At 35.8% G+C, this 14,943-nt stretch overlaps 2 protein-coding genes across 2 annotated transcripts; one reads left to right on the top strand and one right to left on the bottom strand.

The window, feature by feature from the left end:
* The first annotated feature begins 5,001 nt into the window (after positions 1 to 5,001).
* On the top strand, positions 5,002 to 7,879 carry LOC306883031 (homeobox protein Nkx-2.5-like). Its single transcript, XM_079438087.1, has 2 exons — positions 5,002 to 5,979; positions 6,748 to 7,879. Exons 1-2 carry the CDS (start codon positions 5,634 to 5,636, stop codon positions 7,332 to 7,334), a joined length of 933 nt encoding a protein of 310 aa, XP_079294213.1. The 5' UTR covers positions 5,002 to 5,633; the 3' UTR covers positions 7,335 to 7,879.
* Positions 7,880 to 9,352: 1,473 nt separating this feature from the next.
* Positions 9,353 to 11,923, bottom strand: bnip1a (BCL2 interacting protein 1a). Its single transcript, XM_079438514.1, has 6 exons — positions 11,805 to 11,923; positions 11,432 to 11,524; positions 11,263 to 11,354; positions 11,030 to 11,134; positions 10,836 to 10,954; positions 9,353 to 10,756 (listed from the first exon to the last, which is right to left on the bottom strand). The coding sequence occupies exons 1-6, from the start codon at positions 11,886 to 11,888 to the stop codon at positions 10,560 to 10,562; spliced, it is 690 nt and encodes a 229-aa protein (XP_079294640.1). The 5' UTR covers positions 11,889 to 11,923; the 3' UTR covers positions 9,353 to 10,559.
* Positions 11,924 to 14,943: the final 3,020 nt, after the last annotated feature.

Genomic DNA, 14,943 nt, shown 5'->3' with positions numbered 1-14,943 from the left:
AGAAAAAAGTTAGTCAGGTCCATGTCGTCTGGAGTCGGCGATGATGTGAAGAGTGTTCCTCTTGACTGGTGCATAAAGCTGTCAGGGTGTGTGGCACGGGGGTTGGCGCCAGGCTGAGCTGCAGCAGGCATCTCCACCAGCCTCCAGCAGAAACTCTCAGCTCATCGCAGCAGTGGGAAAAAGCTCTTTCTCTCTCGTCAGAGTGGAATGAGACGACCACACCGTGAAACAAGCTCCCCTGCTCTCTGGCTCGGCCTCTCCTGTCATGGGGCTGAAGATCTATAAACAGGCTTTATGAGGCTCTGGTGGCTGTGGTCGAGCAGCAGGCGAACTGGTTCTCAGGCTGGGCCGCTGCATCTAATATATGACAGGCCAATGCCACAACAAAGTGGCCATTCTGAATGCTGATGAATTTACTGAGCTGGAGGTGTGGTTGATCTGGTCGTGCAGTCAAAAATGCATCGCTGGGCTCCCAAAGAGCCCCATTTCCAGAGATGGCTGGAACGGTGCTGTTTAAATCTCATGCATCAATACTGAGACATCATACATAACTAGTTCCTTTAAAAATCAATTAATCAATAATAAAAAATGATCTATCAGGCTATTGTATTTAGGGGTATTTTTGTATATTTTCTCAGGAAAAATAAATAAATTGTATTTCATATGTATGAAAGCCAATTTCCGCCACTGACTAAAAAACAAAACAAGGTAATTGTGACTTTTTTTCTTACAATTCTGACTTCTTTATTCTCAATTGTGAGTCAACATCTCATAATTCTGACTTTTGTTCTCAGAATTGTGAGATATAAACTCGCAATTGTAAGAAAATAGTATTTTTTGCTCTGAATTGGATTTTATATCTCACAATTCTGAATTTTTTTCTTACACTTCTGACTTTTTTTTTACAATTCAGACTTAATATTTGTCAGAATTGTGAGTTTGTCATGCAATTCTGACTTCGTAACTTGCTATTTCAAGTTTCTGTCACTCAATCCTGAGAGGAAAAAGTCAGAATTGCCAGATAAGTCACAATCACCTTGCATTATTTTTTATCTACTTAATGTGTTTTATAATTTCGTCAGACTTTGGAGTATACTGGCACAGAGATGACTTAAAAGCTACACAGCTACATGGCATACATGATTAAAAACTGCAAGGATGCAGAGATTGATTAATAGACTTTAGTCAGGTTAGATGCCATATTGTATCTAACACAGATGAAAACGAGGATGTTATGGATAGATTTCCAGTCTTTGCAGTGTGTAAAGGTCCTAAATGCCTTATTTTTCACAACTCAACTTTCAGAATTGTTTTGAGTCTTTGTCTACTGATATATATATATATTCTTTTTTTTTCAGAAAGAAGTTTTGTCAGCTGCACAATTGGTATATTGTTAGTACAATCCGTTGAACACACTGTACTTCTGTCTAATTAAATATGGTGCTGGGTCTATAGACTATCAGACAAACCTGCTCATCCATAGCAACAATTGTAGGGACTGAGCAAAGCTAGCAAACAATGTTTTTAGGATTTGTTGTATGTGCTTGGATCAATGTGACAGGCTCAGCTACTCTCGATGTAAAGCACTGCGTTACTGTCCTCTAGCGGTCATTTATACACATTGCCTGTGGATATCAACAGCTTTGGTCAAGATCTGGAGAAGGTTATATTGAATACAGTTCACTTTGAGTAATGCAATGTGAGGAAAATAGGATACTTTAGAGGGTTGTCATTTGTTTCGTTCTATTTTTGGTTTCATGTTTGTTACTGAGTAAGCCCTACTTTTAAAACATTTCCATTTGCATTTAAGACATTGCTTAAATGCGTTTGTATTTTTGTAATGCATCTAACAACATATGGAAAAGACAGAACACTACTATTAGTTTTACTTTTTATAGATTTACTAAAGTTTGGATTTAATTTCTGCTGTAAGAATCAAGATGCTTACCTATATGAAGAAAGTTTTTAAATGTGTTTGTACTTTAATGAAGTTCACCTGTGCAGTGACGTCACACACAGCCACACATTCAGGTAGCATTTAAATCATCTTAAAAGTAACATTTAAAATATACAATTTTATTCCATAATGAAGAAGGCACCCTAAAATATCAAATTCGAGTTCTGAAACAGCTTAACAGCAATCTTTGCTTCTTTTTTGTTATTCTGACAATATATATATAGCCATTCACTTCTACTGAACCTTGAAAAACTCTATTTTGTCTATAATAGAAATGAGTTGCAATGAAAACTGTTTGTTTACAGAATAAAGAAAGCCATACAGGTGAGTAAATGATGACAGCATTTTCATTTTTTAGGTGAATTATCACTTTCAGCATTTGATATTCAGCTTCTCTCTGTTTAAAGCTATAAATATTTCTGCCAGACAGACATGTGTTTATGTTTTTTGAGGAGGTTATTATTATGGCGAAGCATTTTATCTTGTTGACTGCAGTCAGAAATATCACTGCAATGTTCAGATCCACCACCAGGAGGCAGGTTCAGCAAAACTTCAGGACAGGAGTCTAGATCAGCAAATGTGCTACAAACTAGTTTAATTTCACAGGCAAAATAATAAGTGTTATACATTAGCTATATTATAAAATAAAAGATTATAAAAAAAGAGGAAGTGCTATGGGAAAAGTGCAGCCTATGGGGCTTGTATCTTCTGAACAGGGAGTGTTTTTTAGGAAAGCAGTCACTTGTCCAAGAGACTATAAACTCCACATCCAGTGGCATTCATGAACTCTGTGAAATCCTTCGGGAGCAACCAGCTGCAAAAGCCCTCTTTAATTATGATTAATATAGTGACAACGCCTTTTTGAAATATGAGCATATGAACATGTTTCAATGTGAGCAAGTAGTCAAAACTATTGTGAGACATCAGGAGAGCAGGTCATCTGACTCCCACTTCCTGTCTGCCTGACTAATCCACTGCCAAAGCTGTGAACATGAGTTTATAAGGAAAAGTGTTATTCCTCCAGACATGCAAGACAAATGATGTGATGACAAAACGCACAGCTCTAAATCACCGTAATGATTTTCTTCTCTGTTCTTCATGCAGTATTGATCTACATTATGATTACAGTGTTTTGTTTTGCAACTTTTTATTTATACTGGCATGAATTAATAATGTGAACTTAACTTTTAGGGATGAACACAAATGCATTTGGCCTATAGGCTAATGTATGGCTTTTTAAAAGACTTAAAAACATTTAAATCGTTGCAATAATAAATAATGACTAGCCTACTACAAAAACTATATGAAATCACATTTTAGCTTTTCTATCTTAAAGGCTACTTTAAAGCAGTGTTTATAATAATTTAACCGACGCATGATTAATTATGTGGTCAGAATTGCTGGATAAACGAATAAACACATTACAAAAATATATATATATTATAAAAGCACTTAAAATCGAGATGTTATCGGACATAAAAGCAAAGCAGGCTAGCCTATTTAGAAAAAGCGGAGTCACAAAATAAAGATAAACACAATTTCTTAATTGGTTATAAAAGTATAAAGCCTATCGAATTGCACGCATAATCAAATGTTTAATGTTACACGATGAAATTCAATTTTACATTCAATTTGTCATAACGTCACAAGAAAACAGAAGAAACCATTTAACTGTATAATAAAAAGCACAGGTCATATTTAGGTGAAGCTGCCTGTGTGTTAAATTAAAACGTGTTAGCTGAAATATAAGCCAGGTCTGGTGCACGAGCTTCCTTCAGGAGGTGTGATTGACAGGGATGAAGAGGTCTGTGGGTTCATCACTGCAGCAGACTCATTTAGATAACACCCATCTCACCCCATCATTTCCTAAACAGGTCGGCCTACAGGAAGTGTTCAAGAACTCTTTATCTGCTCCAAAAATGCGCTGTTGAAAGACAAACCTGCTTTGTGGGAGTTTGTGGCTCTTCTTCTCTTCACCATGTAGTCTGTCATAATATTTATTTCAGAAATGCATCAAACAAGACGAATTATTCAGAAAAGATTCCCATCCGTCATGAAGACTGTCACTAACTGCAGAGGAGGACATGCTTATAAATCACTGTGATATAAAGCAGTTTCCATAAGCTGCGGAGCCAGTTTACTTTATTTCACCAATTATTGGGAGTGTTGATGCTCTCATAGAGAAAAGTGCTCTCGTTCATTTATCAGAAACGCCTTTCTCCAAAACTATAAACATGAAGCTCACATTTACGCATTAACTGTTAGAGATCGTATAAAGGATAATACTGTCTGTCTCCTCTGCACAAGCACAAACCATGACTGAATGAAAAAAAATGGATTACTAATTAAAAAATAGTGTCCATATTGCTGAGTAATTACACTTTTAACAGATATTACTAAGGAACTAATGCTTTAAGGAGCTTGTAAGTTTATTATTATTATTATTACTGATGAATTACTTGAGTAACGTGAATAGTGCAACGTATTACCGAATGATCACAGATGTCCAAAACGAGCCTATTTGATTAAATACAACTAAATGTGAAATAAACACTTTTAATTAGGCTACAACTAATTAACATACATGAGAAAATAAAGAAACTAGTAGCCTTTCTGTAGGCTATTGTCTAAAATCGGCTGCTGTAGCTATTGTCTGTTGTCTAAATGCAAGCATAATATAAAAATATTTGATATATATACATATATATAGTCAACATTTGAGGTGAATCAAAACATTTCATTAAAGTTGTCCTAAAACCAAACTACGTTAGGACAACTTTCAAATTATACACATATGGCTTATATATATAAAATGTATTCAGGAGATGTCTGTAACTGGCATAGTGTATTCACGGATGTCTAAGTGTTCTTGTAGTCCAATATCTATCATTTCCGACACACAGGTCTATATTTTATATGAATAGCCATGTGTTGCTCTTCTGCTGCGGCTGTTCGGCGTGGGTGGGTTTCTGGTTTGTTGTCATCTGTTATCACGTCTTGATAACAAACCCAGTGGCACCAGAATCTTTCAGTGGTAGACAGTTGGGTTTGTCATTGCAGGTTTCAGGTTCCAGCTGACACTGTCTGATCCCTTGGAGAAAACCCTTCTCTGGCCTGTAGTTTCCTCTGGATTAAGCAATTAAGAGGAAAACAAACAAACCGAGTGCGCACTTTTGCGCGCAGTGCCAGTTCCAGCCAAAAGGGACATTTGCAGCCTCGTAGGTGTTTTAAAAGGGATTTAAATCCATCTCTCTCAGAGCTGACAGACTTCACTTGATAAAAAGCGTTGATTTGAATTGCAGCATTGCATAAAATAAAAACAGGCAACACCAAGAGAACGTTAAAAAATAACAATAATATGGATTGTTTGTTAGTGTTAGTAAAGTTGCTATAATTGGTGGATATTATATCTTATGCATGGACTTGTATGGAACTCACACAAGTCATTTTAATATTATGCCTCGTTTGGCCAATGGCAAGCTCTGAAATGTTGAGCCCCGCCCCCTGCCTCATTACAGCATTCCTTACACCCCAAAAGTGTGTTATGAGGGCTCTATTAGAAACATAAACGTGGGGTTATAGGCTACCTCTAAACACAAAAGTCTATCCCTATTCATTAAACCACTAGGCACCCCTGATAAATGCCAACCGGGTCGCCAAAGGGGACCATCACTCCATGGCAATGTTCTCCAGCCAGATGACTTCCACTCCTTTCTCAGTGCGGGACATACTGAACCTGGAGCAGAATCAGGAGGACTTGGTCTCTCTGGACATGTCTCAGCGGCTGGACAGTGCCCTAATTCCGACCTCATCCTGCATGCTGGCCACTTTCAAACAAGAGCAGTTCATGGAAATGCCATCCGGAGTCTCTCTCTTCAGCGAAGACCTTCAGGACGACAAAGGCAACAAAAACAGCTCTCTGAACTTCGGAGCCGCTGCCTTTTATGGGAAGAGTTTCCTAGAAATGGACTATGTTAAAGACTCAAAGACGGATGACACGTTTGAAGACAAAGAGAAAAAAGGTGAGCGTTCAAAAGAGTCGGACATTTATTGGAAACTAAAGATGCATTTCATGATTATTTAAAAAGTGAAAATGCACAACTCATAATATTGAGTTTTAAACATTTTAAATATGCGCACGTGTCTAGCTTGATTATAACAATACCATAATTGTATTATTATTTTTTTTTTTGGTAATTTTTATTTTTATTCCGATTTTAGTAGGCTAATAAAAAAAAGTTAATGATTAAAAATCACTACGTGCACACTTAAAAATAGGCTCGTTTTTTTTTTTTTTTTTTGACATCTTTGGTTAAATTGACACACTTTATAGCCTATCCACGATCCTTCTTCAGAATAAAATGTGCCTCGCACTGTAAAAATGGCTCTTTTAAGAACTGTTAAAAAAAAGCTCTTTAGGGAATTTAAAATAGTTATTTTACGTCATCGCTGCGAAAACTCCATTTGGAATATTTATTTTTAAGAACTATAATAAATAAAACGGCACCAGTGCCTAAAATTCAACTCACTAAAATTGAAAATGTTTTAAAAGTTTTAAATTAGGCTATGTTTTACATTTTTTTAAGCAGGCCTATGAGGTTCAAACTTTCAAGAGGTTACAACCTGCAGCGAAAAGATCACTTATTAGTCCATATCAATAAAGAAGTAAATGTAGAAATAAAATTAATTTAGTAAACAGAAATTAAATTGCTTAATTTCTAAATGGATACATATATTGGCGATTTGTGTCACATGAAATTCCATCAATGATATAAATCATCCATTTTCAGACATCAGCTGTTCTCAGGAAGATCCAAGTGAAGATCTGAAGCTGGATGATGCGGATCGACCCAAACAGAGGAAAAGGAGGAAGCCTCGTGTTCTGTTCTCTCAAGCGCAGGTGTACGAGCTGGAGCGACGCTTCAAACAGCAGAAATACCTCTCCGCACCTGAGAGAGATCATCTAGCCAGCGTGCTCAAACTCACCTCCACACAGGTCAAGATCTGGTTCCAGAACAGACGCTATAAGTGCAAGAGGCAGCGTCAGGACCAGACCCTGGAGATGGTGGGCATCGCTCCTCCGAGACGCATCTCGGTGCCGGTTTTGGTTCGGGATGGAAAACCGTGCCTGGGCGACACCTCTTACAATGTGGGGATCAATCATTTCACCTACAACAGCTACCCTGCGTTTAGTAACTTCCCGAGTCCGGGCAACACGAACTACTCATGCAACTACCCGTCGAGCATGTCCTCCATCCAGCCCTCACAGTCCAACAGCAACTACATCAACTTTGGAGTTGGAGATCTAAATAACGCGCAGGCTCCGTTTCAGTCCAGCAGCGGGGTTCCTTCACTACACGGCATCCGAGCTTGGTGAAAAAAAACAACTTTAATTGCATGTATGGACAGTTTTATTCAAATAATATTTTCATAATTGATGATTACTATTCGAAAAGACAGAATGTGGGCCAGATACAAGATACGTGCTTTAATATCTTTACGTTCATTCTTATGCTTTAATAACTTTAACGCTATAATTTAGCGTACGCATCGTTTTCTTTAATGTGTCTGAATAATTTGCTTGCACTTGAGTTATGAAATTATGAGAAATAAACAGCACGTGAAATAGGTAGATTATTTATCATTTTCACCAGATATTGAGGCCTTTATAAAACTCGAAAGAAGTTTCTGTGTTCTTTTTCTTTCTTTCTTTCTTTCTTTCTTTCTTTCTTTCTTTCTTTGAGGCCAGTCTCATTTTTATAAAAAATTAACAGACCATTAATATAAACTGTAACCAATAAAGCGCAACAATGATTGTTTTTTCGCACGAATACGGCTCGAATTAAGGTGTTGTTATTCATTTGCTTGTGTAAGTCTATGTAAACCTTTTAAAAGAAATTAATAAAGACTTTTCAAGAATGTAGCCTATGCTGTTATTATTTGGTTTGTGAATAACAATTAAAATATTAGCATAAAAAATAATAATTGATATTTGACGTATATAAGGCTATATTCATAAATTCGTATTTATGAATATTGCAAATGATTGATAAACGCTATTATTATTATTAGGCTATATTTAGAGAATCCAACTTTTTCTTATTTCTAATTCCTATTCCTTATATTTACTCTTAATAGCCTATAGGCCTATAGAAAAAAGGACGGCTTCTTCTATATTTTACAGTAAAGTGTGTTTTTTTTCCCTCTTTTTTTTTACCTTTACCTTCAGCTTTAGCTTTAGTAAACACGGTTATTCGTATAAATCAAATACAAATATTAAAAATAAATATCAAATTTAATAAAGACGTTTTAGCGAGGACTTGAACCGAGGTTAATTCTTGCGCTGTAAACATTTAGAAACAATCCCAAGGCCGTCAGAGCAAAACGCAACTGAGATTAATGTTAAAACTAAACTCTCTAATAGCGCATGCATCCACCAGCAAAATGCTTTTTGTCGATAGCAACAGATGCTCAAACCTATAGACCATTTACATTTTTTGTTTGCTATTCTTGCAAAGGTTGACGTCACACTTGATTGACAACACAAAAGTGCTCTGCTTAGTGTGCAGAATGGCACAATGTGCTTAGAGAGGTAAGCGTGCATGGCTGCAAAGACTTGGATGGAGGAGGGAAGGAGATCCACATTTGCTGCCACTTAAAATGAGTAATAGATTGCTTCTCTCTGGCCTCTCCACACATATCATTAAACACAATTCCCCCTCTCCAACACATCTACCTACAACTGAAACAGCATCCACCTGAAATGTATATTACAATAGCAAGCTTACTGTGGAAATGATTTCTAGTCAAATACGGGGCCACTGAGAGGTAAAGAGAAAGGTCACACAGTTACAATAGTGGCCCACTCTTCAGAGGCGTTGAAAAGAACAAGTCAGATAACATGGACGCACATCTCTAAAAATAACAGACCTTGTCCTCCGGCCACAATAGAAGAAGAATGAGAGCGAGAAAGAGACCAGGGATGGGATAATCAGCTTTTCCGGGTCTTATCGGAGGAAAGACAGGGTCGCATGCCTCTTTATCAGCGGAGCTCTGATTATGGCCATAGCTTTTCTGAGCTTTTCCCCCTGTGATACTCCGGTTCTGTCCTGCCCTGCATAACAGCTGCTGCTTCACTGCTGCCCGGGATGTGAGTTTAACTCACCTAAACTGCCTGTCATACTGTAGGTGTCCATGTGACAGCCTCCAGCATCTAGCATGGGTTCAGCTGGAAAACTGAGGGCTGGTGGCAACACCGTGAAGGCTTATCCTAAAACGTACATCATATGTAGATTTCATAAAAATAAGCCTTAAATTAGATTAATTGTATGCAATAGAAATGAGAAATTAAATTGATACAATGCAGAGCAAAACACACAACTGTTCAAAGGTTTTGAGTTAGCCTTTTATTCAGCAAGGTCATGTTAAAATTGATCAGATAGACAGTAAAGACATGTGCTTTCACTTTCTATTCATCAAACATATAAATAAATAAATACAAATAATAATAAAAAAAAGATTTCCAGCACAACTTTTTTCAACTCAGCATATTAGAATGATTTCTGAAGGATCATGTGACACTTATGGAGTAATGATGCTGAAAATTCAGCATTGCCACCACATTATATAATAAATTACATTTGAACATGTATTCGACATAAAACAGTTATTTATAATATTTCACTGTTTTTTTGATCAAATAAATGCAGTATTGGTGAGCAGAGAGAGACTTACTTTTTCTCCCATAGAGAATATACAGCAGTGCACATAAAATAGTTTTGAACAAAATAGATGGAAATTCATATTCATAAACTATTTTAACTGTGTATGAATATTTTACTTTCAGACTTTCCAATCTATAACAACTTCGATATACAAGACTCAATTAGATACTTTTTTTTTTAGCTGCATCACTAATTAAAAACGCATGATACAAAATGAGTAATTCCAGGTTGTTCATAAGAAATAATCATTGGCTTACACTCTAAAACATTTTAAAATGAAGAGATTTTATTCATAATTCACTTATTTTGTGAGATTTTTAGCCGTAACAGGCCTAACTTTATGAAATTACTCTTTATTGTACTCTTAATAATACCGTTATCATATATATATATGTGTGTGTATACAGTTGGGCAAAAAAGTATTTAGTCAGCCACCAATTGTGCAAGTTCTCCCACTTAAAAAGATGAGAGAGGCCTGTAATGTTCCTCATAGGTACACTTCAACTATGAGAGACAGAACGGGGGAAAGAATCACATTGTCTGACTTTTAAAGAATTTAAAGAAAGCACTTTTTCACACAGGGCCATGTGGGTTTGAATTTTGTTTTCCCTTCATAAAAAAAAAAACATTCATTTAAAAACTGCATGTTGTGTTTACTTGTGTTATCTTTGATTAATAAATTTATTTGATGATCTGAAACATTAAAGTGTGACAAACATGCAAAAAAATAAAAAATCAGGAAGAGGGCCAACTTTTCCTATATACTTTCATGACATGATCAACAGTTTCACAAGGAAAGCAAAAAGTTTTTACGGCTTGTTGGTGCATTTCTCTTATCATTTATGCATCTTATTCATTGCTCATACTTTGGTCTGTATTTAAAAGAAAGGAAAAAGTCTTTTCTTCAGGATGTACAAGACTGTAGCCAGGAAGAGCGCGAGAGCGAGGAAAATAAGCAGCTTGTCTGTCAGTTCCCGTCGATTGTATTTAATGATCAGCTTTCTGCCCAGCTGTATAGTTCCTGTCATGGCTTTAAACTCTTCATTAGTTTCCTGCACTGTCCTGGAAGACGTCGCTAAAGGAGTGGAGCGAATGATACATTAGTTTCCCAGCATGCAGACATGGATAACATGGAAAAGTTGCGGGATGCCCACCTAATGTGCTCATGGTCTCCTCGCTCTGCTGGACCTGCTGTGCCATCATCCGGCTGATGCTCATCAGACTCTCTGTTATGCCACTGGAGGTCTGAGCGAGGCTTTCTTTGGTCATATTTCTGATCAAACGGACAGAGAATTAACTCTAGCATTAAGAACATCGTTCAGTGATGAAATGCTGCTTTCAAACTCACCTCTGTCTTATCGACATGTCCTCTGAATTTAATAAATCCTCCTTCTCCAGCTTATCAATGGAGAGTTTACAGGCGAGATTGGCCTTCCTCCAAGCCGTCTGATTACTGCAAGAAAAACACTCTTCATTTGAGACCAAATACACTCCTCCTTCCACCTGAATAATGCAAACTGAGCATTACTGGATAAAATGCATTAAATCTGAGAAGAACGCAAGTGAAGCATTCATCATTACCTAAGCATCTGTTTCCGATGTCCTTCTGCTTTATTGAGTAGGGTCAGCTTGTCAGACTCTTTGTCCTGTTCTTTTCCCATTTGCTCCAGATCCTGTTTAAAAATGTTATTATATTTGTCTAAAGTTTCGAATTTGCTTAATAATCAGCAAATTTGCACACGTTTCTCACCTGAATCCGTTGTCTAAGATTGCTGAATTTTTCTTTTACGTGTAAATTTAAACCTGTCAGTTTGCTTTGTGGTCCTGTGCATTCACTGACATCCTGCAATGTTTCAAAACATTATATGGATCAATATGTACAGTTAGTTACAGGAGAAGAACATTTAGCAAAACACATAAAAATGATCATTTAACATGGACAGTAACAACAATAAAATTCTAACATTAAAATACCATTCGTCACTTATTAGCTTTTTATTGTCCTTGTAATTCATTAATTTCATCAGCATTTCATTTTTTTTTTTTTTTTACTGTCCCTAAAACAACATTAATATGAAAACTATAGTAATGCTTAAGTTTTATAAATATAAACAATAAAATACCTGAACGAGAGCTTTTATTTCTAAATCATACTTGATGATTTCTTGTTCACATATTCGGACGTGTGCATCTGCAGAGGATGCCATCGCTGCAGCCTGAACACTGATGACTTCCGGAAGCACACTCTACCAATTTCAAAATAAAAGTCGTGACACGCTCAGTGCCTGTTTAGTTGTCGTCTGAGGATTAAATGATAACCATAGACATTCATTCATTATATTTTGTTTTATTTATTTAATTTTTGTGTGTGTGTGTGATCTATGTATGGTGGATTGGTCGTCTTTGATACTGATTGTATCGTATATTATTATATTTTATTTTTTTTTCTTTGATTTTTCTTTATTTTCTTCACACATCCCATGCCGTTTTTTTGACACTCTTATTTCATTGCTATCTTTCTGGGGGGAAACCTAAAAAAAAAGTGAAAATTATATTTAGAAATGTATTTTTTTTTTATTTTCTTCGTTAAATTAATTAATTAATTTATTATTTTTATTTTATTTTATTTATTTATTAAAAAATAAAATACCCTTGCCCCTTACCAAAAATTAATAAAGTATGATCAGATGTTTTTAAGGCCATTTTTAGGTTGACAAAACAGCTCAATTCAGAAACGGTAACAAGTTGGCCTGTTGGTAAAGACTAGGCAAGATTCAGTGAACTGATATAGGCTGCCAAGGTTGACTAGGCGACTTTTCTTGTTGTTTAGCACCCTCTACTGCAGGTAACTGAGCAAAGATGAACAGTAGAAATCATGAAATCTGCCCACTTGACCTGAAAGTGGCTCCATCAATTTTAATTATCGAGACGGTTAATGGATTAACGTTTCTTAATTCACAATAACAAAGGTTTGCATGCCTTTGAACCAGGTACGAATGAGAGGATAGGTGGGATCTGGAGAGTGAGGAGTGCCAGTTCAGAGTTTGAGTTTGTTTGATTGTGAGCTGTCTGAATATTTGAGTTACAGGTGAGCTGGAGACAACACATCTGAGAGGATCTCTACAGCAGGTCAGCTTTGTTATACATTACAAAAAAAACTAAACATGCCATTTAAATGGAAACTGTTAAGCGAAAACTGCATGTTACTTGAAGTAACATGAATTTGACATTAACATTTGACTCGGCTCCATTTATTTAGGCTTTAATTGTTTTATGATTAAAAAATAAAATAAATAAATAGTTGGCCAACAAATAATTTGTGTTATTAATAAATTGTGTAATTTTTTAACATTAAAATATGAGCACTTGCCCCAGTTTGACGACTTTGATAATCCAGTAATCCTGTAATTTTAGAGAAAAAATACAAAAATCATTTAAAATGTTCTTAGTTTAAATCATGCAAAAAAACCGCAAAACATTACATAATCAGATCCCAAAAAAATAGTATACTTGTAATTATATTACATTTTAAAATGCTCATAATTGGATTACAGTTACTTTTGATGGATTACATGATTACAAATTATTCACACATTCGCAGGAAATGATTTATATGTAGTTTATTGATTCTTTTTTCTCCTTTTTTTCTCAAAAATTGTACTGTGTGTCGTTTCATGTAGCTTTGGAAATTCACAATATAGCGTGGCTACGTAAATGTCATGAAAATTAATTTGTGATCCAAGCCTCTGAATTTAAGGACAAAAGCACCTCTCGGTCAACTATCCCATGTTAATGTTTTAATAATTTAACAAATTCACATGTTCTCTGATCTCGATTAATGGTCAAATTGATAATACATAAATAAGTCAGATGTGGTAATACTTTATTTTAGGGTCTCTTAATTAGTTGCTTATTAGCATGCATTTATTAGTAGTAATTAAGCACATGTTAATACATCCCTAATCCTACCTAATACCTATTTAACAGCTACCTTAACTATTAATAAGCAGCAAATTAGGAGTTTATTGAGGGAAAAGTCTTAGTTAGTGAATAAGTGTTCCCTATACTAAGGTGTTACCAAAACCGTAATTTAATTTATGCATTTTAGTTGTACATTTTTATGATTTAATTAATATGATCTTTTGATCAACTCATAACCCCTCTGCATTTCTTTAATTTGCCCCAGTTTGGGAAACCCTGGAGTGATGTTTAATGCATTTCATGATGTTGATGACAAAGAATCTCTTTGCTTTTTATAACAATAATTCCATTCAAATCTACAGGTTAAACAAATTGGGTCAAAAGTAGTCAGAATGCATAACCTAAAACGAGTAGATTACATTACTGACTACAATTATGTAATCAGGAACAGACTACAATTTGTAAGAAATCTACGCAGCACTGCTGAGATGTACAGCTTTGGTCTTCTCCATCTTAAGATGTGTTAGAATATTAATTTCAGCTTCTGAACTTCAGCAACCCTTTCTTGACACTGTTGAAATAATTAGAGGGACTTATTCATATTTGTTTGAATTGTGTATGGGACCAAAATAGGAGAGCTTTTAGCAATTAATGGTCATTTTATTATTGCAAGTTGCTGCAATAAGACTAATTGCATGCTTGCAATGGCTAAAATAGATTGAGGCTCCGGAATAGAATAGCTTTCTAATCTTTGCATTTATTTGCACATCTTTAATAATGTAATTTAGTCATTCTGTCATAGTACAAATACATAATAATGATATTTGATGACGTTAGTGGTTTTCCACACTTGCTTCATTGATCTCCATGTTCCTCGTTTAGTGAGTGATGGGTTTTCATACAGAGGAACCTGTCTAACGGGATTAACGACGCCATTCAGAAGAAGGATCTGCATCCGTGGACTAGAAAGTGATGTTTGTCAAGTGCTTAAAGTCTTTTTTGTATAGCGAGCGACATTAGTAACTATATTAATAGTGTCCTGTAGTAACCCTACTCCTAATGCCACGGCCTTTTACATTTATTCACTTTATTGCTAGCTTGGACTCCTGTGAGGTTATGGTGCTGTAAAAACATCACATTTACTCTGGCATTTACCAGATGCTTTAATACACAGTGTTTGCGATACGTAGCGACATACAGTGTTATGCCTTGAGTTGCTACAGCACAAGTAAATTAAATATACATGAAGGGTTGATTTTGATGTTGACTTTGCAGCGCTGGCTAGCGTGTGTTTCAGGCTGGCCATCAATAAACAGGCTAACATGAACAAATACTCCCTGA

This window comes from Barbus barbus, assembly GCF_936440315.1.
Source record: "Barbus barbus genome assembly, chromosome: 17".
Lineage (NCBI taxonomy): Eukaryota > Metazoa > Chordata > Actinopteri > Cypriniformes > Cyprinidae > Barbus > Barbus barbus.
This window is presented reverse-complemented; position numbering and strand designations above follow the sequence as displayed.